General features: G+C 38.8%; 1 protein-coding gene across 1 annotated transcript in view; it reads right to left on the bottom strand.

Moving 5' to 3' along the window:
* HECW2 (HECT, C2 and WW domain containing E3 ubiquitin protein ligase 2) overlaps positions 1–27796 on the bottom strand; it is a 103602-nt gene that overhangs the window by 30577 nt on the left and 45229 nt on the right. Inside the window, exons 4-14 of the mRNA XM_010007368.1 lie at positions 26453–26528; positions 24527–24696; positions 21848–21990; positions 18289–18389; positions 15151–16491; positions 14376–14471; positions 12676–12826; positions 12202–12305; positions 9766–9890; positions 8101–8286; positions 3228–3362 (exon numbers count right to left, since the gene is read on the bottom strand). Coding sequence (XP_010005670.1) covers positions 3228–3362; positions 8101–8286; positions 9766–9890; positions 12202–12305; positions 12676–12826; positions 14376–14471; positions 15151–16491; positions 18289–18389; positions 21848–21990; positions 24527–24696; positions 26453–26528 — 2628 coding nt within the window. The remainder of the gene's footprint in view (positions 1–3227; positions 3363–8100; positions 8287–9765; positions 9891–12201; positions 12306–12675; positions 12827–14375; positions 14472–15150; positions 16492–18288; positions 18390–21847; positions 21991–24526; positions 24697–26452; positions 26529–27796) is intronic.

Genomic DNA, 27796 nt, shown 5'->3' with positions numbered 1-27796 from the left:
AGCAGGAATCAGCTGTGTTGTATGACAGTTAAAACATTATTTAGCATACTGTGCCTATTAATATGATGAATCAAAACTGATTCAAAATTTATGGTATTTTTAAGTAATAGTCTCATTCTGAAAGGGACTACAAAAATTCAAAGTGTGATTTCTTCAGAGGGTCTTTAGTACTTCATGGACATCATCCATATCAAAGGTTCTCAAAGTCAAATTCTGTTTCTTCATCAGCATCTCTGTTACCTCTATGCATGAATAGAGTTTATCTAAATTTGAACTTGAAACAGGTTTGTGGCTGAAGCAGTAGGATAGAGAAACAAGTTCACATTCAGGCAAGGCAAATTAGTTCAAAACTGCTTCCTACAGCCATTCAGTAAAAATGATCTTATCTTTTTATTTACCTTCTTGGATTAAAAAATGTTGCATATCAACATTTAGGCTAGAATCACAAAGTACAGTTTCTCCTGGCATTATCTGTGATGTCAGGGCAACTTCTGCAGTTTTCTGTGTACTGAGGATTCAGTCGTTCTACAGTGCCAGTATTTTGTATTTTATTATATAAAACATTTTGTTCAACCTCTTTTTCATCCTCCTGGACCTTGACACTTACTTCTCAGTTCCTCTGCCTACATGCAATGGTTATCAAGCTTCAAAGATCCCTAAAACATATATCTGCAAAAGGTCAAATAATTATGAAGATTGTTTTTAAATCCAGTCTCTGAAAATATGAAGATGCAGAAGTCCTGAGATACCTCCTACAATCTCTGTGCTCTCTGATAATACTCTCTCGGATAAATGAAGAATTATTTCCTGTAGGCACTGTGCTGGAAAAGGAATGCCATTATTATTAACTCCAGCTTCATGCTGTAGTTCAGCATCAGCTAAGAAGGCATTCCTTACACTGGTTAATGTTTGTTTTAGAACACTTCCCTGTAAAAACCGGGTCAGTGCCTTCAAAACATCAAAGTTTGTGGTAAGGCAAATCCAAAGAAAGTATTTAAAGAATTTTTTTCATTAAGTATTCATCTTTTGCAGTAAGGTACAGTTGCTTGATCATTTAAAAACAGCAGAAAGAGCTGCAGATATGCAATACTTCAGTCATAAGCAGAGAAGGAAAAGTGTTGTTCAGATTCCTACATATGCATATAAATTAACATCATTATGGCATTAATCCCAGAATGAGAATACTGTATTCCTGTCTGGAATTATACTTCTTCTCAATTAAAGTTACAATTGTAACAATATTAAGGAAGTACTTCTTACATTCTATGTAGAAACATGGCTTAAGGAATTTGATTATCTAGATGGAGTGGGAAATTTTGACAGATAATGAGCACAGCGCATATGCAATATACATGACGAGTTCCTGAAGATAAACTACACACTTTTTTCTGTACTGACTACTTCAGCAGCGTTGTCCTGAAAGCAGGACCTGTTACCTGGTGTGCAAGGAGCAAATCCATGCACAGAGTCCAGACACTTGCTTTAATATCCAGGTCTGCACAGAAAAGGGAGCAGGATGGTGCTCCACAAAGCAAGCTCAGTTTCCCAAGTGCTACCTTTATAGCCAGAAAGGTAAGAAAGAACTTTATCTCTAACATTATTCTATCACTGGCACTCACAATTGGTCACCATTCCATCACTTCCATTTAAAGTGGCAATGCTCAAAAATGTCACTATGCCTGCTCAAAGAGTAAGGGGTTTGTTGTTAGCAGGGGTCCCTCTAGCTTGTGAGTGTGAATTTTAGTATGCTAATGGATCATTAATGTATTAATACAGTGATTTCAATTACTCAGTGTTCTTTTTCCCCAGTGCTCAAGGCTGTGGCCAAGGTAAGTTTTGGGGAGTACTGCTTTCCATCCCTTTCACCTGTCTAGCAGGTGTCTTGAAAGCCTTTCTCAAGGCCAGGCTGCTGACTACCTGGGGCATGTTTATCTTTAATTGGAATCTGGACTTATCTAATTCTCACTGTTTCACTGTTTTTATTCTGCATGTTCCTTATGTTCTCTTTAAATCATTCTTTTCCCAAATGTGATTTTTCCCCAAAAATTTTGCTTATTTCAATTAGTAAGTGACATCAGCAGTGCAGTTGACCTGAATCTCTCTGCAGAGCTTCTGCACACTGTTTAAAGAAAGATAAGTGCATTTGTGGTAAAGTTGAGAAAAAAATATTTCTGCTCTGGTCTAAATCAGTCATAACATAACATAACCTGCTTTACCCTATCAAAGATCTAAACAGCTATACAAAGACACTTCTGTCTTCCCTGCTTGCTGTAAGACATCATTGCCTACATCACGACAGAAAATGCTATTTAAAACCATTTGTAAAAGATGCCTTGAATTGGGGGTGGGGAGTGGAAAGTATTGTGGGTGACTAAACCATGCTCACACAGGATATGACCAGATGCAGAGGCAGTGTACAGCTCTCACTTGCTGCAGCTCAGCAGGAGCCCTGTTTATAGAAGTGGCAGAGAAGATTCATGCCTGCTCTCCACCAGTCACAAGACTGAGCTATAAAAAGGGTAAATCAGCGCATTTCTCTTGCCATTCTTAATTGTAGTATCTTTAATTCCTGGCATGGAATACTCCTTCTCCGAAAGGACAGCACACAGCCAACAGTATTGAAATTAAATTAAGTACAAGTCTAAGTCATTATACATACACTCGTTCACAAGTAAAAAGAAATTACAACAACATGGAGGCTGTTGGTGAAAATGGTCCACAGTGAGGTATCAACAAAACAGTGTTTTCCATGTATTTCTGTTTAGAAAGCAGAGATGCAAGCAACAGTCTGATAAGCGTCTAAGATTTTCTTTATACTCATTTGGAAAGCTGCACATCTAGAGATGTATACACACATGCACTTCGCCCCCCAACCTCCTTTTTTTCAGAGTTCTATCATCATATTTGGCTGACACCATGACTGACAATAATAAATATTGTGACAGTGAAAGACAGGCTACAGATACTGGTGCTATGTAAACAGATGCCCCCCTGTGGTTAAAAGGGGTTACTGCAAATTAAGAGAAGCCCAAGTCTGCCGGTTTTCCTCTGAAATCACGCTTTTCAAAAGCAACAGTGGCTAGCAAACAATAAATATTCATGGTTGAGTACTGTATGGTTACTGAGGAATCATACGCCTCACAACACAGCTGTGAACAGAAGGATACAAAAGAGGATGATCCTAACAACCTGCTGATTCCCAAAGAGAAGGGGCAGATCCCACGTACCTCTCCAGCGCTGTGGCTGCGCTGCCTCGTCAGGTGCTGCCGATGGACTAGAGCACTGGTGGGCCTGCTGCTCTGCAGGGGGAGCCGGGGGTCAATGAACGTGGTCGTGCGGGAGTTGTGGTCAACAAAGAAAGCCTCGAGGAGGAGAAAGACAGAAGTTTTTTTTAAACCAGTACTTTTCTTCTAATATGTCCAAGGTTAATGCCTGTTCAGGATCTAGGTTTCATTCACTGATGCAATGCTTTGGAAAACTTTCCTCACATTACTGGAGCTCACATTCCCCTTTGGCAGAAAAGGGGTAACAGTTTTCCATCTCACTGAAGGCATGCATTCTTTAATGTCTCACTTCATGTCTATAAAGCCCTTTGAAATTCTCATCTGACAAGCATCAGAAGCAGAAAGCTTTATTATGATATTTGAGAAGACCTAAATGTTTTTATAAAGTAATCTTGGTGTATTCTCCCTTTCATTTCTTTATAAGCATCTAAAAAGATGCCATTAAGTGGCAAAACCATTCCTTTTTCTGAACTAATTACCATGTAATTATGAACACAATTGGGTGTGTATTTATGTAACGTGTAAGATTGCACCCTGTGATCAACTATGATTACAGGCCAGCAGGCATTTTTGCCACTGTCCTGACACAACTTTTCTAAGTTTGCTAACCTTTTAAAATTAAACAATAAACCAAACCAAAAAAAACCCAAAACAAACAAAAGGAAAGGTCTGTCAGAGAGACAGAGATGATGATAACAAAAACATTTCAACCAGGCAATGGGTGAGAGCTCACACAAAGTGGTGGGTCAGCCATTTGCTATAAAGCAAGGTCACGGGAGCACATATCCTGGAGAACTAAAACCTTCTACAATTCTGTCCAATTTGAACAAAAAAGATTTCTAAGCCCTGAAATTTAAACTTTTTCCAAGGCCAGAAATTTAAACTGTTTCCTGTGTCAGCATTGCACTTGGAAACCAGCACCGTTCTATTTCAAGACAATTGGTCTTTTTCAGTCACAATGCTGGAAACATGTGGAAGTGACAAAAAAAATCCTGGTTTTGAGCAGGAGAGTTATAGGAAAGTGACATCTGGTTTGAGAAATCAAGGAATCTGGAGCAGCAGAGAGGTTGTTGGGGACTGCAGGAGCCATTTCTGTGTTTGGATACCAGTGAGGAACTTCGACCTCAGTTTCAAAAACAATTCACTCCTGCAGTGTCAGCAAAAGAAACATTCTCATCTTCCCCCATCCTGACCACTGGTTGCATCTCTCGTATACCCCTCCTGCCTTGTGCTGGCACAAGTGTTTGTGTAACCACACAGTGAAACCAGCTAGGGAGCTGGTCCAGGCTGAAATTACTCTCTGTCCCTTCCCCTGACAGCTCCTCTAACCTCGCTCAGCCCACCAGGGATGAGAGGAGAGCAGAACTGGCTCTGGGCAGCAATGCCAGCTGATAGTATTAATTAAATCATTGTTCCAAACTGCTTGGTATAGCCAGACCTGAGAAAATGCAATTCTTCCGACTGCTGTGAAGGCAGGTAGACAAACCATTGTGTTATGCTATACAGTAACTTAATACCATTGTGGATTGTGGTGGGATAAAATGCTCAAACTTCCACTTCCAAAGGCAGAAGTGTATGGAGGGACATCAAAGCTACAAAATCTTACAAACACTCCAGAAGAGGAAACAAGCCTCCTACAGCCTTAAGAGCAATCGCCTGTACCTGTAACCTGTGCTACCAGCAAGGAATCGCAGTACCTGAACAGTAAGGAAGAACTCTGGTTTGATCATCTGATACAGTTACAGATAAACAAGTGAAAATGACTGATCCACAGTTCAAAAACTACACTGTGTATTCAATCGACGCAATTTTAATTGCAATGTTTGAGCCCAATGCAGGACTTATTCACCTTGACAAATGATGTCACCTGCAGCACAAACATTCAGATTGGAGAACATGAAACCAGTGGGAAAGCAGAATGAAAGGCATTCTGAGATTTCAGTTTGGGGCGTGGAAAATGACTGGAAGAGGCTTGCTGGAACATATCCATGCTTCCTGAAAATTTTGCTCCTAATGGCTTAGTTTATTTCACTTATTAGCCAGTGGTTGCTATAGGTTTCTTTTTAATGTTTCTGCAGCTACTACTTTATCCAGGGTGGTGGTCTATGTGTATTTATAAGATGAGAACCACTTTCATGAAAGCAAAGGCTGACTTAAGCCAACACTATGCTGTAAAATCACTTAGATAAAAAGGTACAATTCAACATAGGAGAAAGTACTAGCTAGGGTTGTGCTACACAGCTCTTTTGCTTTAATGCAGCAACGTAATAGTGCATGTAATGATCTTTAGCACTACATTTAAATAAACTCAGTTTGAACATTAGGTTAAAGACAATAGTGTCCTATTAAATATGAATGCTTGTAGGCCAGCTAGCAGCAGCCTACTTCAAAATAAAGGATAAATTACTACTTTGAAGCTTTGGTGAAGAAAATAATCAGAGTTTCAATGCTTTGGGCTAATCTGGACATTGGCAGACAGCTCAGAATACAGTGTGGCTCAGTCTCCTTTCAAGAAAGTTCCTCTCATAACTCCTGTCTAGCTATAATCCATAAACCTACGATGCTTGAAGAGACTTACATAAGATGGGTAGTGCCAAAACTACATTTAGCTCAAACACAGATAGCTGCCCCAGTTGTCTTTCTAATTAAAGGCTATGAAGCTTGCTAAAATGCTTTTTCCTCCTACTGAAGACCTCAGTAATCAATTACAATAAATTCTTTCATTGTAGAAGGAAAAAAAAAAAAATTCATGTCCTACAATAACTTAATACATATCTGCACAACTTGCAGAGGTCTAATTTAAAAGTATATACATTTGCATCTGTCTTTAAAATATGAACACATGCTTACAAATATTTAACAAATACACTTGGGTGCTTATCTGTACATACATGTGTGTGTGCACGTTGCAGCAAGGCAGAATTTCACAGTTATCAGGCTGAGTTTAGCTCAGGGATAGATCTAGCCTATATGATGCTTCCTGTTTCCACTTTTTTCAGTGCTCTTCTGCCTCCCTGTGGTCTGATGAAGGTTCACGGGTAATGCCAACCAGAAACAACATCCTAGTTATGCTAAGACCTTTTAGGGACATCTGCATGCCAGATGGATTTTATCTTCTGCAGGGGATACACAGAGGAGTCAAAGAAGACTGGGCAACTGGGCTTTGTGGTGCAGCTTTGAAGGGAGTTCAGAGGTAGGCAGTCCCCAACTGACCTTGGAAGAGAGCCTGCAAAGCAGACAAGCAACTAGGACTGCACTGGCATTGGGGAGTAAAAACTCTACTACTCAGCACAGTATAAGGGTCAAAACAATCACTGTGCCTTGTGAGCAAGGGCACAGAGCCTCTTACTATATATACTTGGAAAAATAAAGGAAAATCTCTTCTAAGCAGCAAAGAGCAGCCAGGAAAAAGAAATATAATTATATATTGTGGCATGGGTAATTTCTACTTGCTGCTCTTAAGCTTCAAGCTTTAATAAAGGCAGGCCCAGTTTCTTTTTGGTCTCATCTAGCACTGGTTTCACTGTGTACTGACCATCACTTCTCTCAAGTGCTGAGTAGGCTTTTCTACTGGCCACAAGTGCTGCTTGTGAGAGAGGCAATCCATCGTAACGAAAATGAACAATGATGAGCCTAATTCAAAGTAAAGAAATCCCAGTGGGGATTTATTCAGTGCTTCTTCTTGTTGATTGATGCTGTGGTAGCATCACTGTTACCAAATACCTCACCAGAAACCCAAAGGCCTGATTCTCTCCCTGGAGTGCCTATTAAGTCATTTGAAAATTGCTGTATTTGTCAGGAGAAGGCTGCCCTCCGAAGAACAGAAAAAGAATGACTTAAAATTGAAGAGTAACGGAGGAAAAGGTTGGTATAATTGCACATTTCTAATTAGGCTTCCAATGAAAAATCACACTGCTTTCCAGAGTTAATACATCCAAGACGAAAAAACCCGTAAGTACTTGTTCTATTCTTCACTTTAGAATCTGCCTGTAATTTTTCCAAGCATCAACATCATTAATTATATGGACACTCACAATTCACTGCACCAAGACTAAGAAGCTTAATATGCTTGTAGTCCTAATCAGGACTTCTCACATGACCTGACAGCCTTATCGCTTCCTCACGTGCTAATCACAGTCTATTTTTAACCTTCCTATCTTCTGCAAAGAAAATTATACTCAAGATAGTGAGGATACACTAATTTAAAGTTACATTAAAATTACATTACTACTATAAAAATGTCTGATCTTTGATTTTAAAATATTCTCTTAGAAATTGAAAAGTGATACATGTTTTACGAGGCAGGAAGACTTGCAACTATTCAAGATTCCTATAAATGAAACTTGTTGCACACCATTTCTTTCCTGTTAACCAATACATAACCAATAGAGTGATCATCACCAGAGCTACCCCAGTGTTAACTGCATCCATTTTACTTCAGACACTGATGAACAATGGACCTACTTAGCATTTGGGTAGAGGACTAACCTAGGAAAATGGCTAGCTACTTAATAAGAAAAGTGTAAACAATGAACACTAAAGAATTCCACTCAAAGCTGAGGTTGAAAGACAAAAAAAAAGAGCCCTAGGGAAAAGCCAGACAGTTAAACAAAAGCTAATAAATCATTCAACAATAACTAAATACAATTCAGTAAATAATAATAATAAAGCAAGTTTATATCTAAATTAGCAGGATAAAAAGGATGTGAACCTTTTACATCTGGAGAACCATGTGAACTTCAGCTCTTGTTTAGAGAAACAGACACTGCAATATCCGAGATGAAGCACTCAGAAGATGCACATGCATGGCAGTTACCTTGCCCTGATGGTCATGTTTCATCTCCCAGCCTCTTGGCAGCTCCAGCTGTTTGTTAGCAAACATGTTGAGGAAGCCCACCAGATCCCGGTTGTGCTGGTAGCGCTCAAAATGGTGGGTGTCCCGTCGGACTTTGGTGATCATGTGCTTCAAACACGTGTTATTTGTAAACATGCGGTAGGCACTCTGACAAATAAACAACAAACAAGTACTTAAAAAAGGTAAAACATCTTCTTACTACAAGAGACAGCATTTCCACTGTAAAGAAATAATCTAATAATCTAATAAGCCTTAACAATTATGTCCAACTAAATCACAACAGTATGAAAAAAATGGTCCTCTTTCTGAAGTTTGGGGATAAGTGTTTGATGTTTCTTATTTTGCTTGAGATAGAGATAATTTCCTAATTGACTCACTTCAGCAAAGTGTGAAATATATTACAGGTTTCATTTACCACACTTGTCCCCAAAACTGTGGTGAATCCTGTAACATTAAAATTGCTTTAAAACTAGAGATTTCATAGATATTCTCAAGTTTTTGGAATAATGAGTTAAATTCATCTGTAGAATACAGCAATAAAGTTTGTAAGGTTTCCTGCAGGACAGAGATACCTAAACTTGTAGAACCTACCACAAATTGACATGAACATTGTTTCCACCTATTGATTTTTTCAAAAATATCCTATCATTGCATGTCCATATGTAACTTATGTAATAAAATTAAAAATAAGAGAGTAAAAGGAGAGACACGAAGAATAGTACTTTAAACAGAAGGCGAGAATAAAAAATTAAAGTCTTTCCCTCCACAAAACCCCAGCCAACCAGACCCAGGTCTTTCTCTTGCCATGAGCAATAGACAGAGGCCAAGACACATGCCCTCTCCTTTCATTGTGCTGCTGCAGAAATCACTCTGTGCCCCTCAACCTCTACTACCTGGCCAGAGGTCCTCTCTATCTCTGTCCTATTTCATATACTCAAGATAAAGCTAAGCAAGCTAAGCAGAATTATTCAGATACAGACATGCATACAATATATATGAAAACCAAAATAACACTGACCAGGAATTTTAAAAGACTGAATTGTTAACAAGTGTGCTTGCAGACAACAAATTATTGATTCCATTGCTTCATTTTACATAATACATCCCCTTACATACAGGAAAAGAAACACTGAAAAAACCCTATATGAGAAGCACTGAAGAACAGGCAAAACAGAAAAGGAAAAATATATATTAAGATTCTTTTTTGTTCAGTGTGACCTGTAATATATTTTGATACAAACCAGACAATCTGGGGGAAACAAATCATCCCATAAGCAGCAAAGGGATATTAAAAATAAGCATGATTTTAATTTTCAAAATTGTCTCTCACCTGCTGCACAGCACAGTAAGAAAGCTATTACTTTAATAAACAAATGAGTTTTGTATCATAAGAAAGATGAAGAATTGAATGAAAAATAAAAACTGTAGGAGCTATAATGCCAACTAGGACAAATCCGATAGCCTGCCAATTTCATGGAAGGATGATGAGTGTTTGAACCCACTAAACCTCCCTATGTACTACCAAAATCTTAGCATTAAACATTAAGCAATATCTTTGTACACAAGAGAACCGTATATATAAGCACACATTTATAAAAGTCTTTCAGGTGTAGACACTATACTCACAGGGTTAGAATGCAGCACTGTAAAGAACTCTGGGCTGATAAGGAATTTCACAGGGGGAGACTGGAGCAATAAAGTAAGTCTGGATCTGGAGGTAGAGTGAGGCAGCACATTCTCTCTTCGAAAATCTAAGAGCAAAGTGAATGACAAAGACTTACAGTAATAACTGTCATCAAATATCACTGGAAACCACTGTACCAACCTGAACCATGCAAGCAATGCAAGCACCGGGTATGCAATTCTTTCTGATTAATTAAGTATTCTTCTCTCAAGTGTACCTGAATTGCTTGTAACATAACACTAAAATTCCTGAAAACATCAGTTTTAGTTTATTAACTTTTACTTAGTGCTTTTGATGAAAAGTATTTTTTTTAACTCACATTCAATGATTTGTGTTACCAAACATGTGCCTGTGCATAAGATACAGGAAGGTCCCTGTGGCACATCTACATTGCTATACTATAGCTGTATGCAGACAAGTTATTTTTTACATGCTAACTAATGAACATTAAAGTCATTATACACTTTTTAATGTTTCATTCTTTCTTTAAAAAAAAAAACAACACAATAATAAATCACTGCCATTAACACAGCCCTGATCCAGATACAGCATTAAGCAGCTTATGTCGCCAACAAACAGGTTGCCAAGGAAGTACCTATGAAATTTCAACTTTACGTAAACATTTGGGTCTTCTCCTAGCAACTGCAGAAGTGCACTGATTGTTCAACAGTACCAGGAACTGAAAATATATGATGTGTGGTATTTGCTATGATGTTAAAACCAATCCCCCAGTTATCTTTGAAAACCAACAGGACATTTGGATGCATATTTTGGTGAAAATGAAAACCTGCCAACTCAGATTCGGTCTGCAGTGATTCTACACTGGGTCTACAGTGATTTGTACATATGCCATCTTCTGCACTTCAAGGTTTCTTTCTTGTATATATTGCAGTATTTGCACACTTCCCTAACAAATGAACATTATTAATTAAAACACAGCTACCATGGGTATCAAAGAACAATAGCCCACTGGCAGAAAAAGAGGAAGAGAGGCAGTGAATGAGACTCTAAACTGAGAAGAAATTAAAAAAGAGGAGGAAAATAGAAGAGAGAGAAATTCTAAATATGGATGAGTAAATGTTATGGAAAAAAGAGACCGTGGGAACTAAACACATTTGTTCTAAGCATTAGAGGAAAGCAGAAAATGGGAGGATAATAAGTAAAAGTAAACAAAAAAGGATGTTTAGAAGCACTTCTTAAACAATAAGCCCCAAGTCCTCCCTCATGAGGCATGTCTGTAGAGCCACAGCAATGTCACATAAAGATCCCTGAAGCTATGCCTGAACTCTTGGCCTGTGAGTGTCTTCCAGGCATGCAGTGCAGTTACATGTCAACTCTATAATGGTACAAAACTTGGGTGTACAACAGTCATTTCACAAACCCTGGGCAATGCTGTGGCACACTGCAGATAAGTCCCCTGGCATAATCTGAGTAATCTGGAACGTGTCACCAGGTGGGTTTTTCTTGCAGTCTAGAGGGTTATTAATTTGCTTTATGAAAAGCTCATTCAGCTGAACTTGCTTTAAACTGATTTGTTTACAGCACAACAAATCATGTAGCTGCACATGTGCATAGGTAGAAAAAGCAAAAGCTAAGGTAGAAGAAAAAATATATAAAGGGAGCACTTGTCTAAATCACAAGTTATACAAAGACATGAAAGTCAAGAAACAGTGGCATCAATTGAGTGTTAGTTTTCTGAATCTCTTCAGTACAGCAGCCATAGCTTTATTTAACGTTCTAAAATATTCCTCAGCAGCTGCAGACCAACTGAAGACAATCCTGAGTAGACCAAAAAAATAATTGGAGACCTAAAATCACAAGCCAGGAGGAAAGATTAGGAAGCAAGGGATTTAAGAATACATTATAAAATAAACTGTATGAGTAGATAGTCTAAAAAGTAACAGAATATCCATCATTTGGAGATGTTGTAAGAACACAGGAGATAGCATTTGCCAACTATGCTTTAAGTACAGCTCATCCTATCTATCATCAGCACAGAGACTGAGCCAATGGCTGCCCAAAGTCCTTTCTAGTCCTATACTCTACCACTTAAAAATGCAGCAGCAGATTCAAAATATCTGTAACTCAGAACACGCAATTTTACATTTCTTCATTGCAAATGTCCTGCCTATATTTTTACCCAGTCAGATACTGTCAGATAAATACTCTGAATCTTTAATTCACCTCTTCAGCATACTGAACAGGCTAAGCCAAAATCTTCAAAAACTAGACAGCAATGAAAACAAATGCTTTCCTTTTCAACTAGACTTTCAGGGGCAGAAGTTAGGTTCTGCCTTACATCACTCTCATTAAATCATCTATGACATAAGTGCTCCTTTAGAGAGGAGGAAAAAAAAGAAGTATCTGTTTTTATTAACCTGCATTAGAATGGTGAAAGTCAGTTTCCTCTCCAGCTCCATCCACAGCATTTGTATGCTCTTCCGGCCTGTCACTAGTCATTGTTCTTCGGATGCTCTGGTACCTAGGGTTAGAAAACTGGACTTCATATATAGTATATGACAACTGTGATCCAGTTACGGCTCCAAGGGACCTTGTCTGTCTTTTCTGCCAGGCAGGTTTATATGCCCTGACCTCTAATTTGTGCATTGGTAGCCTTTTGAATTTCTGAAAACTATTATCAGATTATTTTTTTTTAAAGCCACATAGCTTATGAACACAGGTAGAATACAGAAGCTCTAGAAGCCCACATGCAAATTTTAAAAAGACAGGCACATAAAAATAAATATGGCCAGCTGCAGTGGCAACTGTGACTCTGTCTTCATACTCAGCCTTACAATGGTGAATGCAGTTTTGCAAGCACACAGTTCACAAACAACACTAGTAATTCTTACCGGCGATTCAGCTGTTCCATTTGCTGTATGGAATTTGACCTCTGGAGAATCTGTGGGGCTGGGGGGGCTGTGGGTCTCTGCCATGTTGTTGTCCTGTTCACGTGGTCCACATAAAAAATTCGTCCATGGCTGTCTATTCGGGCCTCCCAGTCTGAGTAGCAATAAAAGACTGTGAACTACAGAGGGCTTATGGTTTATTTTTTTATTTTAGCTCTATCACTTTTGTAACAGAACCTGTTTTTCTAAGTTTCTGTTTCTCCTTTACAGGATAAATTCAGCACAGAACTTTCTTACTGAAGGCTTCAGAGACATGGATTTTCCCTATTTTATCCCATAATTAAAGTCCCCCACTGTATTTGAGCTTCTGTGGAATCCATATCTAGTAATTTCTGTTCCTTTGTCTATTCTATTTCCCACTAACCAGTAATTCCCATTAAAAAAATAATCAAGATACTAAGTCTAATTCTCTTGGACTGAAGTAATTAAAGAACCAATCTCTGAGGCTTATTCCAGTAAAAAAGACCAATGTATAAGAACCAAAAACCTCACAAAGCTTGACACCTGTCATTGTTTTTCCCCCACCTAATAGTCATATTAATAAAATAGATGCTAGTGCTCCTGCTGGGTTCACATGTACCTATGTTATAATTCAGCAGACTTTCCAGAAATATAGACAACTATAACAATAAAACTCCTTCATATACTAAATGTATGTTCCAGAATTGCTGATCCTGCAAACACCACAGCAAATTCCACTTCTTCTGCAAGCAATAACTATAATGCTGTTCACTGGTTTTGCAACACATGCTACAGATAATGTTGGAAGTCTAGACCATGGACACAGATCGGGAGAGCAGAGATGAAGGTGCTGGGATCATTCTCATTAGTTCATAAGCTTTTTTGGGTCAGAAACACTGTCTACCTAATAACTGGTTATAAAATGAGCAAGATACCAAGACACCAATTATGGCTGGGGGCCACTTAATAAAAAAAAAAATTAAGATATTTCATACTCAGATATGCCTGATTCTTGGGCACTAGCAACTGCAGAAAACGTGCAAACAATTTATCAAGTCAGTTGAAAAACAGTATTTGCTATTCAAAATATAAGACGTTTGAAAGTTATTTTAAAAAATAATTCATGTATATCTCAAAAAAACAAATAGAAATGTGTCAATATTCTCTAAAAAATGCTTCATTTTTTTTAAAAGAAAAAATATACATCAAGTCTTCACACTGCCTCGAAAAACGTGAGGAAAACACAGACAGCTTTCACATAACCTGCAGAGATTAAAGTTGTTACATATTTCTTTGTAAATCATCACCATACATGAAGAATTCAGAGATTTCAGAGTGCTTGACGTCTCTCCCTCCAAGTGCCTCAGGTAAGTGCATCACCTCACCCCCCCTACCCACGTGCAGGGCATACAGAAAAGGCAGCTTTTACTTCTTACTTCTCTGCCAATGTCATTTAGCAAGTCTGTATAAACCTGGTACAAGCACCAGAACACATCCCAATAGTTTGCAGACTGAGCATGATGCCTTTTACAAAACAGCACTAGACTTAAATATCACCACTCCTCACTTTAAAATTCTCAGCTGTTCATCCTCAGTTCTCACATTTAAAAATTAAACGTATTGAGATCTCTGTAATGAGCTCCAGACAGCCTATCCCCCAACTAAAGTAGGAAGAAACTCACTTGGTGGTAGAGCCTCATCCACTCTCTGGTACCGGCTAACATCCTGACGTACGGAAGGCAGCGACCTCAAGGGCTGATGGCCATTGGCTTGAGAACCTGCAATCAAAATGCCCACAAGTTATTTTTTCAGTCAATGTGGAGAAGCCCTGGAGTTGCTTCTGAAGTGAATAAGCCATGCTAAAGCTTCCGTGGGATGACAGTATTTTAGGATATATCCAAGAGTCATCTATTTTCTAGAGCAAAACAAGATATGCCTGCAGTTCTGGGTAAGTGGTTTCTGTGGGATGCACTGGAGTCCAAGTCCTGAAAATGTCACCTCTTGGGATGTGCCACAACCAGCAGGATCCAGGGCACAGAAACAACAGCATGTGCCAGAGTCACATCCCAGCAGAGGACAAGGACAAAGCTCCATGTGGCCACTGCAGAGATTTGCTGTAAGAATGGAAGGTGAAACTGTCCATTGACCTTCCTCACTGCAGCCACACTGATCCGCAAAACACAGCTCAGCCGGACACCTAATAAAAAGACACCCAAATGTCTAGAAAGTTATCTGAAATAACGTATTAATGATATTTTTTGTTAAATCAAAAATCCCAAGAGTCTCTTGAAGAAGGGAATAAATCTCAAAGGAACAAAACAAAAACCACAAAAAAGCCAAACAATTGAAAGATAATGAAATTCAGAAATTAAGATCTTTATTTTCAGATGTTAATTTAAAACAATTTTTATTGGCTGCAGAAAGGTCACTTCAGAAAGTGCCTCCTGCAACTCTTACCTCCAGTAGCTCCTTCAGCCTGTGCTGCAGCACCTTCACAAGCTGCTTGGGCTCCTTCAGTTTCTTCTTCCAGAGACTGGCTATTGGCAGCTGCTGCCTGCAGGCTTCTTCTCCTCTGCCAGATTTCTTCTGATTCCTCTTGGTCTTGCAGTTCACCCACCTCAGCCTCCTGTCCTTCCTCCTGAGGTAACTGGACTGCAGGTAGAGAACCAGAAGTACTTGCAGAGTCCTGTGTTTCAGCACCTGGCTCAATTCTAGCCCCATCGCTGGTACAAGGTCTCTCTTCCTCCTCCTGAGAAGAAAAGGCTGGAGTCTCAGGAAACCTGGCACTTTCAAAAGAAGAACACCGCACTTCAATTGAGGAACGCCGCACAGTCGTGCTCTCGTTGCAAGAGCTGTCTGCCCCTTCCACATCACTCTCCCCTTCTGGCCGGGTACTAGCCTCACTGACACTTTCCGTGCGAGCAGGGTCACTCTGCTCAGTTTCTGATGACATCTGGGAAGGTTCAGACCCTTGATCAATGGATTCTGTTTCACTAACACCCCTTCTGCTCCCAGCAGCAGCACTGGCAGCTCCTGTGTCTGCGCTACTAGGAGGCTGCTCCACCTCTGGAGCAGCGCACGGCTCACTGGCAGGCTGGTCTGCTGGTTCTTCACTTTGAGAACCTTGTGGCCTTTCACCTCCTGCTAACTGTGATGGTGGAAGCTCTGAGAGAGTCTCTTGCTGGTCATCAGTTGATGGCAAAGGAGCCTCAGAGGCTGAAATTATTTCATTCTCTGCAGGCCCTTGCGTTACCTGATCTGATGAGTAACTTAAACCATTTCTTTCAACATTTCTTGTAGCACCATTAAGCATTACTAAACCACCATCATCTTCCAAGGAAGATGGAAAACCCAGTTCTTGATGTAGCTCATGCTCCTCTTCATCTGAGTCAATGTGAAGCATAGCATTAAGTCTTGTGTCAGTAGGGAAGCTACTCCTCAGTTTGGGGGAGGCTCCACGTGGACGCTCACCACAGGCAGATGTTCCAGGTCTGGGATGATTATTGTGTTCTATTGCATCCAGATAGTCATTTAGTGAGTCCTGGCGACCTCTGATAGGTGATGATCTTGACATACCAGAGGTCAACTCATCCTGGTCTGTTTCCAGAGTCATACTAGTCCTTAAAGGGTGTCTCAGGATTGCTTCTCCAGAAGAATCCTCGAGGACTGGACCATTGGAACACACTGTGGATGTATCATGATGTCCTGTTGGCATGTCCTCATCATCAGAGGGGCTCCCTAAGTCTCCATTTACAGAGTTCGCTCTGAGCAAAGTGCCAACTGTTTCTGGTGAAGCATCTGCAGAGACACAGACTGAATGTGAAACACTGTGCAGCAAGAGAGTTCATTCTACCTTGTCTGCATCACACAAGTGATACTAAAGCACACATCTTTCAGTGTTTGTTTGCTTATTTTAATCAAGACAACTAAGGGAAGAAAATACAATTAAAACACTAGAGGCATACACAGTGTTGTAGCAGAATTTTATGTTTACAAATATGTAAGGGGTGAGTGTCAGGGAGATGGAGTTAGGCTTTTCTCAGTGATGACCAGTGATAGGACAAGGGGTAATGGGAGCAAATTGGAGCATAGGAGGTTCAAGGTGAATATCTGAAAAAATTTTTTTACTGTGAGAGTGACAGAGCACTGGAACAGGCTGCCCAGGGAGGTTGTGGAGTCTCCTTCACTGGAGACATTCAAAACCCACCTGGATGCGTTCCTGTGTGATGTACTCTAGGTGACCCTGCTCTGGCAGGGGGGGTGGACTAGATGATCTTTCGAGGTCCCTTCCAACCCCTAGGATTCTATGGTTCTATGATTTTCTCAGTGTCAATCTATACTATTTTGCAGGATACTGAAAATATAATCAGTGTGAAGTATGACTCTAAAAGACTCCCATTTCAAAAGACTGCACTGTCAAGCATCTTGCCTAACTGTCAGTAAAATCAGCCTCAAAACCAAGGAACCAGCTTTCTGCAGCGTATCTTGTATCCAAAAGTAGGATTTACACAAGGCCAGTCACTGGCACCAGTTACCACAACACTCTTATCAGCAAATCAGCATCTGAGATCAGGGGAAGAATCACAATTTGTGTACAGATACTCACTTACATACACAACATTTATTTTGAGTTAATGTATAGAACTTTTCCACTGTAAAGAAAAGTAGTCTACCTAAGAAAAGCTTATGAAATGTTAGGCATGCTATGGTAATGTAGATAAATTGGAAATGAAAATAAGCCATCTCATCTGAGAGGTAAGATGGTAACTTCCCACGCAGGAATTAAAGAGGCACAGAGTTGAATAAACCAGATGTGCCTGTGAACATCTGCAAAATCTTAACAGTGGTGTCTGTGAACTAGAGAGCCTGGCAACAAACAGGACTGAAGACCAGCATTTTTTTCAAATGGTGACAGAGAGAAAGTAGTAACAAGATACAGGACTACACAGCTATAAGAAAGGCAAGAAGGTTCTACCATGTTAAAAGATACTGTAATATCTCTCACTATCAAAAGGTCTATCTAATGAAAGAGAATCTAAGATTACAAGCATCTAAATAAGTAGAAATATATGATGTGATAAGCATGTAACTGTACCAGCCATGTTCTGCTAGCAGCCTTAAGAACAGGAAAAAAGGGAAAGAAAATAATTGCCTAATGGATGCATGTACCCTCATACCCATAATAGACACTTTTAGTTCTAAAAAGGACAGAGTCCTGTAAAAGAGAGACAGGACAGTGTGACCTGCATGTACATCAGCAGGGCACAAGTGGGATCTTACTCACAGTTGCTTATCTCAGCTAAAGGTGTTACAAAGTGAAGAGAAACAATGAATTCGATTAACCAATCTAGCCCATAAAATGAGACTCATAAGCAAATTCATTTTAAGTCTACCTAACAAAAGACAAAGGAAAACAGTATGGTAAGTATTGGTGTTTCAGAATTATCTTCTAAACAGTACTTGATATATCTAAACTTTGAATCCCGATAGAAAAATCTATTATAAAAGCACTTTACACAGTGAGAAATTAAATGATCACTGAAAATACTAAAAATGAACTCTCTCCATACAACTACCTGGAGGTAAGATTCTCACCTTCATGAACAGAAGATGTGATTTCCACTTTGAATTGGAGATACCCACTTACATGATCAGCTGGGAGCCTTCTTCCAAGATTATAGCTGAGAACTTGGTCTCTGCAAAAACAAAGACATTGGGGGTTTTTTTACTTATTAACTGCTTTTATTTTTTTCAGTATTTTGTATCAGAGGCTCTTATCTGATGAATCAGCATGGCAGAATGTAATTTCTATTGCAATCATAAAATGAGCCACATACTCAGGCTCATATGGAAAAGCACAAACAATAATGGCGTAAAATATTTCTAGTTAACACATGAAACAGCCCAACGAACTACTTTTGATAGTTTCCAAATATAGGTTGAGCCCCAGAAATTCTTGTACATCCCTAAATCTCTTCATAAGTCCTAAAAAAATCAAACTGCCAAGGATGATCTTACCCCTACACTCCTCATTCCTCCAACTGAAAAAGTCTATTTTATCATTAACAAAACCTTTTATTTCTTAAACCCTTCTGCCCCCATGTGGTTTTTTACTATATACAAAATTCCTAGGTATTTTCTTCGTATTTTACATCTCATTCAATAAAGCACTTCCGCATTCTTATTTAGAAAAGCTATTCATGTTCAGATTTAACTTCAAATACATTCTTAAGGGTCACTGAATTCAGTGAGGCTCATTTGATTAAGCACTTCAGTCAGCTTGAGAGTTAGGATCAGAACCTAGGCTATCCATTCTTATTAGGCACAGCCAGAACCCGAAGCCCATCTCAGTACAGCTGAGGCAGCTGAAGGAAGAGTGGCCTGCTGAAGATTTTAATAGGAAATTATTGCTTTTTATGCAACTAAATGTATACTGGTATAAACACCTCCCCCTCACTGGGAGCAATACTATTGCAGTATGAGTGACAGACTTAAGCAAATGTGAGATAATTACTGAACAAGCTACAGCAACTTGCAACCACACATGAGATTTTTAGCAAAACAAGTCCTGAGTGGACAACATGAGGCAAAGCAGCCTGCCCACCTTGCTCTATGGGCAACAGTCCATCAAACTATTATAGCAGTGTTTCTGGGATCTATCACAGATTCATTGCTCTGTACTCCAATTACAGTTCTCAGAAGATTGCCATTTGGGATTTCCACAGTTTTTACATAAGGTTTATATTACTCAGGCTATTTGAGACTACAGAAAGCCATTACATGAATAAAGTCTGCTCTGTATTCAGTTGAAACAGTACTAGATGACTCTCATGCTGATTTGTCACATTTTCCATTAATCTTAAAACCACCTGGCCATTTTCTTACACGAACTTGTGAGCTATTCTGACAGCTAAAAGCCAGGCAGAATTTTAGTCCAGTCTGTTTAAAAACAGCTGGTTCTGGACTTGACTTTTTCATTCATTAATACTAATAATTAATACAGAGAAGAGCAAGTTAAGCATATGGTGCACTCTAAGCCGTTGGACTTCATTAATGTAATTTTCCAAATTTACGTGTCAACCCAGTAGAGGATTTACATTGTCCTTGACATCATAAAAATCAAAAAGAAAGTGAAGATGTTTTGCTTGCTTCACCAAAAATACTATAAAAGAGAATCAGAAGTTGATTATAAATTTGGTACATGCCTACTTCACATCTGTATTAACCACTCCTTTCCTTTGAAAAGCTTCTGATGTAATGTTGTCTTTACAATGTCTAGGAAAAAGGCACTGACATCTGACTGGCATGCAAAAACTGTAAAAGGACAAATAAATTTCAGATGAAGAGACAAAAATATCTACAAGACTGATTTAGTGTCACTTCTAACAGCAGTACAGCAAAACCAAACTGAATACTTACCTATATTCTTACTACATATTTTATAATACCGCCCTTCCTATCCTAAGAAGATTTGATATATCAAATACACAGAACTGAAGTAGAGAGAACAGAGGAAATGTCTTCCAGAACACCAGTTTGAAAAAACGTAGACACAAACTGATGAACACAGCAAATGGGTCATTTACAGACTTCAAAGCTCTAGGAATCTGACAACAGGAACACATTTTGGGGTTTAACATGGAAACAAACACCCTGAACTAGGTGTTGAAACCAGTCTGTATCCTGGTGCTGTTTCTGAGTGTCTAGCAGTATGCATACTTACTAGAAAAAGCTGCTTCTCAACTTATCACAATTTGTTGAAACTTACAGATGAAGGATTTCACCTAACTGTTCTTATATATCACTACCAAAAAAAAACCCAAAACGGCCAGCTTTTCTTTTTTAAATAATTTTTGTATCAGAAGACAATCAAAATTTTAAGCTACTTACAGTTTTATTTTGACTTTACTTACTGATGTAACCACCACTTTAGAAACCTAAAGCTGAAAACTGCTTTCAAATCAAACTTTATTTTCTCCATTTCCACAACTTGTTACTTTGATGAGAGTATCCATGAAAAAGGAGGCCAGTTGTTTAACCCTGCTTTTTGTGCAAGAGCATGATGATACTGCCATGCCCTTAAAACTTTCAGAGAATAATACACATGTTTTATTTCACCATTATTCCTCATAGGCCTTGTCCAGTCATCTTTTAAAGTTACTGGAGACACATTAAGTTTAACAGACTTTAGAGTTAGGTCCTATACAAAACACACTTGAATAATTCAGTTCTTCCTACTGTCTTTTAAGGAATTATTTTTTCTAATTTATAAAATACTTAATATAAATGTAAACATATGTTAACAAAATCATACAATTACTTCTCTGTCTTAAATGTAATATTGTATTGTATTTTTGCACACACTGCTGCACCTCTTGCAGTCTTTCAGCCATTTGCTTCAGACCTGCAGTGTATCACAGCACCTAATCACCAGGTCCGAGGCTCTTCTCAGGGAATATGGCTGTATGAAGACCTCACTGGAGAATTCACTTGACTATAATATGGTCCCTTTCCATAACTATCATGAAGTAGAAAACAACATTTTCTAACTGACTTGCATCTTTATACCAATAGTCAGGTATTAAAAAATGAACAGAATTTTTTTAAATAGCACAACAGGTAATTTTTTAGTCCCATCAGTGCATTATTCATATCAATTTTTTATATGAAATCTGAAAAGTGAGAGGTCCCAGCCTTGCAGCTCTAGCCAGTTAGCTGAACAGATATTCAGTCTCTGATTACAAAGCTGACAATTAAAAATACTTGAACTCTAAAAGAAGTGAGACAATAAAATGTCGTTCTTCTAAAAAATTTGCAGTCATGTAGTATTGTCATAATGCCTTGCTTCTTCACTTGCCAACCAGAGGGTAATGTTTTTTGTGAGGGTAATACTTTTTGTATAAAGAAATCAGGTTGACAACAAGTTATAAACACAGAAATACATACAGGTGTACGTGCATTCAGAACAAGGTTAGAAACACTGACATCTTCCGGTCAGGCAATAAGGATACTAAAATTCCTACTAGATTTCTTATTACAGATGCAGTAGAAATTTGCTGGTCTGTGCCATCAGGCAGAAAGGCCGCTCTATCCCAGAACCCTAGATGCTAAAGTCTCCGGGACTAGCAGAAGGTAGGATGAAGAACGTATTTACCCAATTGCATGTCTCTCCAGTAGTCTCTGAACTGGTATGGTTAACTTCCCAAGAAAGCGCTTGATGATCGGACGACTCTTGGCAAATTTGTCTTTAACCTCGATTTCCAGGACATCTGTTAGAAGTGCAACAAAAGAATATTTCTGGAAGGAAAGAACATATTTGACACTGTATCAATACATTTTGATTCAGGAAATATGTACATAATTACTACTAGGCATGCAGTGAACTCCAAAAGGAATGACAGATGACAGCATTTTCTATATTGCAAAATAACATCAACGTCACCTATTAAGCACTGTATTTTTGCAGATGTAACTAGACCCAAAAGGAAACCCATGCCCTTTTATTGCTCCTTGAAAATAATTGCTTAGTATGAAACTGCACTGGATAAAAGCACTTTATGGTCTACATCAGAAAGGACCAAGAAATGTATCCTAGTGCTCGATTCAATTTGGATAGAAAACAAAAAGGAAGGAACCCTTTGCTGTGCTCTATCAGGTTACAGAAGAGTAGCCAGGTCAATGGAGGAGGGAGGACTAGGCTGTGCTAGGTAAACTTCCCTTCTAACACCACGCTGTGTACGCATTTTGGATGCATGACAGGAAATCAAAAGGGTAATGGTGTATAAATTATTTTCAGGAGCACTGTAATGAAAGGAAGATAATTTTCTATGGATTTTTTCCCCTGAGTTCACCAATCTTCTCAACAAGCTCCATCAGAGCCGTTTGCTGCACTTGGGGCCTTTAAACAACATGGTGCTAATTTATAAAAGATTTCATGATGTCTGGTAAGATCATTCTTCCACCTCTCCCTATAAGGGAACACACTGACAGATAAGTTTCTTCACCCTAGCATCAATTTTCATGCAGTTCATTAATAACTCAGCTTCGAGATCCGTGCTGTTCTGTCTAGTCTGCCTGAAGCAAAAGTGGTACAGAACACATATATGAGCAGGCATGTTGGCAGACACATGCACGTGTGTAAAAAATTCCTTCAGGTAAGCAAGCTTAGGAACTTAGTATCTTCTAGATATTAAGATATTTCAAATATACAAACACAAAAGCATGGTATACCTTGCTCAGAAAAGCTGAGGTCATCTAGTTACGCTTTCACTACCTGCCATCTCTGAGACTTCTGAGCAAATCGCAAGCTTAGTACAATGCCTCACATGCATTTGGCTAGACAGCTGAAGAAGTACCAAGCAAGGAACAGACCAAGGAAGAACTCTTCAGTTCAGTTGTAGGCATTAACTAAACATATTCAAAAACAATCATTAAATTGAGTCAGGAATAAACACTTCCCCGTGCTGGGCAGCCATCAGAGCTGGGCTCCTGTGATAAACAGAACTTAAAAATTTGTCACTCTCAGTTTGCTATGAAATTGCAAATTACTTGGCAAAAAGGAGTAGATGTAAAAAACTATCAATTCTGAATCACTTGGTCAGCATATGCCAAGGGATCATAAGCTGCTGTCATCAGATCATGGCTACAGGGCTGATCCAACAGTTAAAGCAAGCTGATAGAATGCTTGCATCAGGGAACATTATCACTTTTCTAATAAGCTTAAAAAACAAGGACAATTGGAGGAGAAAAAAGGGGCAAAATAAGAGTTGATAGTCTTTCAATCTACTGGATAGATGGACAGACAGAAAGATGAAGAATCAATTTAGATATAAGAACTCTGATTTAAGATTTTTTCAAGACTTCCATATATCTGCAGTCTTTGCCACAATCAAGCACCCCAGAGCACTGCTAATGCTGGTCCTTCTCTGTTCTGTTTTACTGCTTGTTTGGTTTGATTATGATTTGTGGGAACATTTCCAAAGCCCACCCAATTTTCCAGTCTTCCTAAAGAACACATTTACATTCAGGAAACATAGCACAGGCATCTGCTCATTAGAAAAGAGACGCAGATCAAGAATGCTGCTCCCTGGTCCTGAAAGGGTTAGGGACTTGTGTCAGTATTTTCATCTTTTTCCTCACATAAACATTTAACATTAACATCTTCAAAGGCAAAGCCTGGCTCTTCTGTCCTCAAAGACAGTTGTGAGACTGAGTTCCTTCTCCGAGACCTGGACAGCTTCCCCAGTATAAACAGATCTGGAAAACTGACTTCTACCAAACTGCTCTTTTTTTGGCCTCCTTGCTGGGTGGTGCTGTAATGCCTCCTTGGGCTCTCCTTCCTACAGCAGCACATACAAAGGCTACACCACAGAGGATCCCCTCTGCCTGACTGTACTGAAAGCCTGCCACCCGTGAGGCACAACCAGAGTATCACTTCCAAATGAGCAGTTGTTGCAATCACTGAACATAAATTCTCACTTATTGTACCTTCTCTTAAATAGTCTTCTCACAACATATAATCAACTTTAATGAATTTATTTTTGCAATTTCAAGAAGTCCAACGGGCTGATGAGTGAGATCAACTCTTGTTACCAGAGTACAGAATAAAAACCTCGCAGCAGTGCAGTTTGAATACACAGCTTAAACACGCAGATGAGAGCTGTTTCTATCCAACAACAGGGCCCCTAAAATTACTACAATTTCTGTGTCAGTTTAAATAACTAGCTACAAAAAGCTCACAGCCTTCAGAGAGCAAGGACTAATACAAAAAGTGAAAACACAAGCCTGGTACACTGCATCAGCTGGCAGGCAGCTCTCAAAAGGGATACATTACCTCCCTGTGCCAAACAGGATTAGTTGTGTTACTGATGATAGTCGACCTTCTTTCCTGGCCATGGTGAGCAAATGTAGGAAATGTACTCTTCTTGCCTGGCTGAATGGACATCTTCAGATAAGGATCAGGGTTAAAAAACATGCCTTTTTTAAGTCCAACTGCTCTAATATCTATAAACCAAAACAAGAAGGACGAAAAAAGGAATCGAATAAATTAAAGCTAGTTCACAAAGTACTGCATTCCTGAAATATTACCCAGGAAATCAACTCACCATAAACTACTAAATAAAGCAACTTAAAATTACTCATATTTTAACTGGACCCGGTGCACAGAAGACAGTTAAAGCAGGAAGTCAAGTGTTTTCCCAAGAAAACATAGGAAGGAAAGGTATCAACATCCTCATTTACATTTTAGCCTCTAGTCATTTGTAAAACAAAAAGAATTAACTTGTAGCTCCCCTACCAATGTTTTTTCTCAGTATGTAAGGTATTTCCACTCTAAAAAAGAAAAAACAAAAACAAACAAAAAAACCCCCATCACACAGTACTATTTTTGGGTAGGGGGAAGGCACTAATACAAAATACTGTGTGGGAGGTAGTGTAGTGAACTCATACTTTTCCAAAGTTGAGACTTTGATAAATACTCACCATCAAAGTTGCTCTGAACTATGATGCGCACTTTCTCCTAACTTAGAAGATCACCTATCTCACATAAACGGAGGCAAAGTTTTCTGAAAATGCTTCCTACTTTCTAGGGAAACCTCACTAGTTCAGCCCTTGTGACTTGCAACAGTAAATCATTATTTCTGCAGGCATGTATTCTCATACCTAAGGACTTTAAGCATAATGAAAGCTTCAACACAAGCAAAAAGAAGGAGGTATATTTTAATATTGGATTTTAAACTTAACCGTAAAACTTTTAGGCTTGCTGAAACATAGGATTTTTGTGTCTTTCTCCATTAGGTACTCCAATATGCTGCATGCAGCTTCCATTATACTCAGGCAACTGGCACATACATACTTACAAAAAAATTCAAAATTGAGCCACACATTTGAAATGCCATGAAATAAAGGGTAATTGCCTTTAAAAACAACAACTTTGCACATGCAAATGGAAAAATCAATTTCTGGGAGAAATGTTAGAGCTTTCAGTCAATATACCTTTCAAAATTAATTTTGGGGACTCCTCAAGCTGAGTCACAACCTTCTATTAAACACATTAAGGTTTTCAGAATTTTTAAAACAAGTATTTTTATAGTACAATTTATGTGAGTCTATGCAACCTATCAGCTCTATCCCAGATAACTGCTGAAAGATTATTTCAAAAAGTGTTTTTTTTCTGCTCTACCCCTACTATTTTGAAATGTTTTCACTGTCAGCTCTTCAAGATTCATAAGCAGCTTTTTTTCTGTCTTTGCTCAAGTTGAATATGCTTTAGTCCCACACAAGACTTCCCATGGAATAAAGCACTAATCAAACAGGGGTAGCTGGTAGACTGTACCTCTAAAACTCTTTTGCTGTAGTGACAGCTTAGCTGTTTTACAAGTGAAGATCATCTAAAACACCATTTGCAGCACCAGTAGTTTTTTTACTACTTCAAAGTGATGGAATCAGTTTGCGTTTTATTTACAAGCTAAATTTTCCACTTTTCAATTTGAGAGAACTGCCCTTTGTGCAATCTGGAAATTACTCCAAATTTTTCATGCTGGGATCCATCAAATCCACTTCTTTCACTCCTGGAGATCCATGATTCTAGTTTGTTTCCAAGAAAGAGAAGTTCTAAAGAAATTACATCTTTCAAGCCACTAGAGTGTGCTCCTACAGAGACTAATGAAGAAAAATGTTCTAGCTTTGATGTTATTTAAAACAGTAACGTATTTTTTTAAACAATAATTTGTAAAAAACTAAAAGTAGTGTTGTTTTTTACCTGATAGAGTAAAGCTGACTAACTTCCTAGAGTGCTGGGCTCCAGAAGCACCTTCATCTGTGCCTTCTACTCCCATCTGAAGAGAAGAAAAAATGCAATATGCCACAGTTTTCATCTGCTTTGTGTATACTTCAGGATGAAAATGCAATTGTTAGGCAGCATGCAGGGGAAGAAACTAATACACGTGACAGAATAGGAAGTGATCTGATCTACTGAAGGATAAAAGAAGTCAGCTGAATAAATACTTGCACATCTATATGTGTAGGTGAAGTATGTAAAGCAGTTTTGAGCAGCTGAACAGTTGTTTGAAGTTATCAGATTCATAAGCAGTTTCTGGAGCAGTGGTAGCCACAAGGAAATCACTTTTCATTAATCAAAAACATAATAATTTATTTGTTTTTATTGCTTTAAGCTACTTAATATCAATCGTTTCCAAATACTTCCCAGGATGATCAGCAAGCACAAGGGAATTTAATCAGAACTAGCAAATACATGGTATTTCTCCTGTTGCAAAACTCTAACACTTCATAGGTAACAAGCAATCAAATAAAGGGGTGAAGAGCCAGTGATGACATGGATGCCTGACGTCCCTGTGGGCCTCGGACGTCTTGTGAGGGAACACCCTGTGCCAGCTCTGCTGCTCACCAACCAGTACATTCCCTTCCCTCACTGCTGGCTTCATGATATACCCCTGTCCTCAGGGTAAGATGTTTCTCACCAGAGTGCTTGAAACCATCACTTTCCCACCCAGCATGACATCATTACACCAACGAATTTATATGCACACATAAGTCTTGACAGCTGGTAGTCAAATTATGAGGGTTTAATTAAGCAAAGGGTTAATTCCAGCCAGATCAGTGTCCCCTCATCTACAGACAGATTCCCTGGGCTTATTCTGTCTTATGCACCGTTTTCTTGTCAAAAACATTATTCATCAACAAAAAAGGCCTTCCTCATTCTACATCTGCTTTTCTGCTACATCACTGAATCTGAATAATATTTTTTTACATTGCTAATCATTACTTCATTCTATAGAAAACAGGATCTGCCTGCCATTCAGCTATAATAAAATTCATTTTAACAGTGCTTCCTAGCACTTCCATAGTTTTGGTATATACCCTTTTCCTGTTCCATTATGACCAGAGCAGCAATTTCAGTTTTTCTCTGCCAAGCACAATTATTTCGTTTCAGCATACAAGCTCAATTTTTTGTATTGCCAAGGCTACCTCTCCTGATTTAACACAGTGTTTCTCACTGCTAGATTAGCCCTCGCATTTCCACTGGTTCAAATGAACACAACAGAATGAATGTTAGCTGCTTATCTAAAAAGAAGATGGCCTGAAA

This window comes from Chaetura pelagica, unplaced genomic scaffold (genome assembly GCF_000747805.2).
Source record: "Chaetura pelagica isolate M959 unplaced genomic scaffold, ChaPel_1.0 scaffold21, whole genome shotgun sequence".
In the NCBI taxonomy this organism is placed as follows: domain Eukaryota; kingdom Metazoa; phylum Chordata; class Aves; order Apodiformes; family Apodidae; genus Chaetura; species Chaetura pelagica.
Note: the sequence above shows the minus strand (reverse complement) of the source record. Positions and strands in the feature narration are given on the sequence as shown.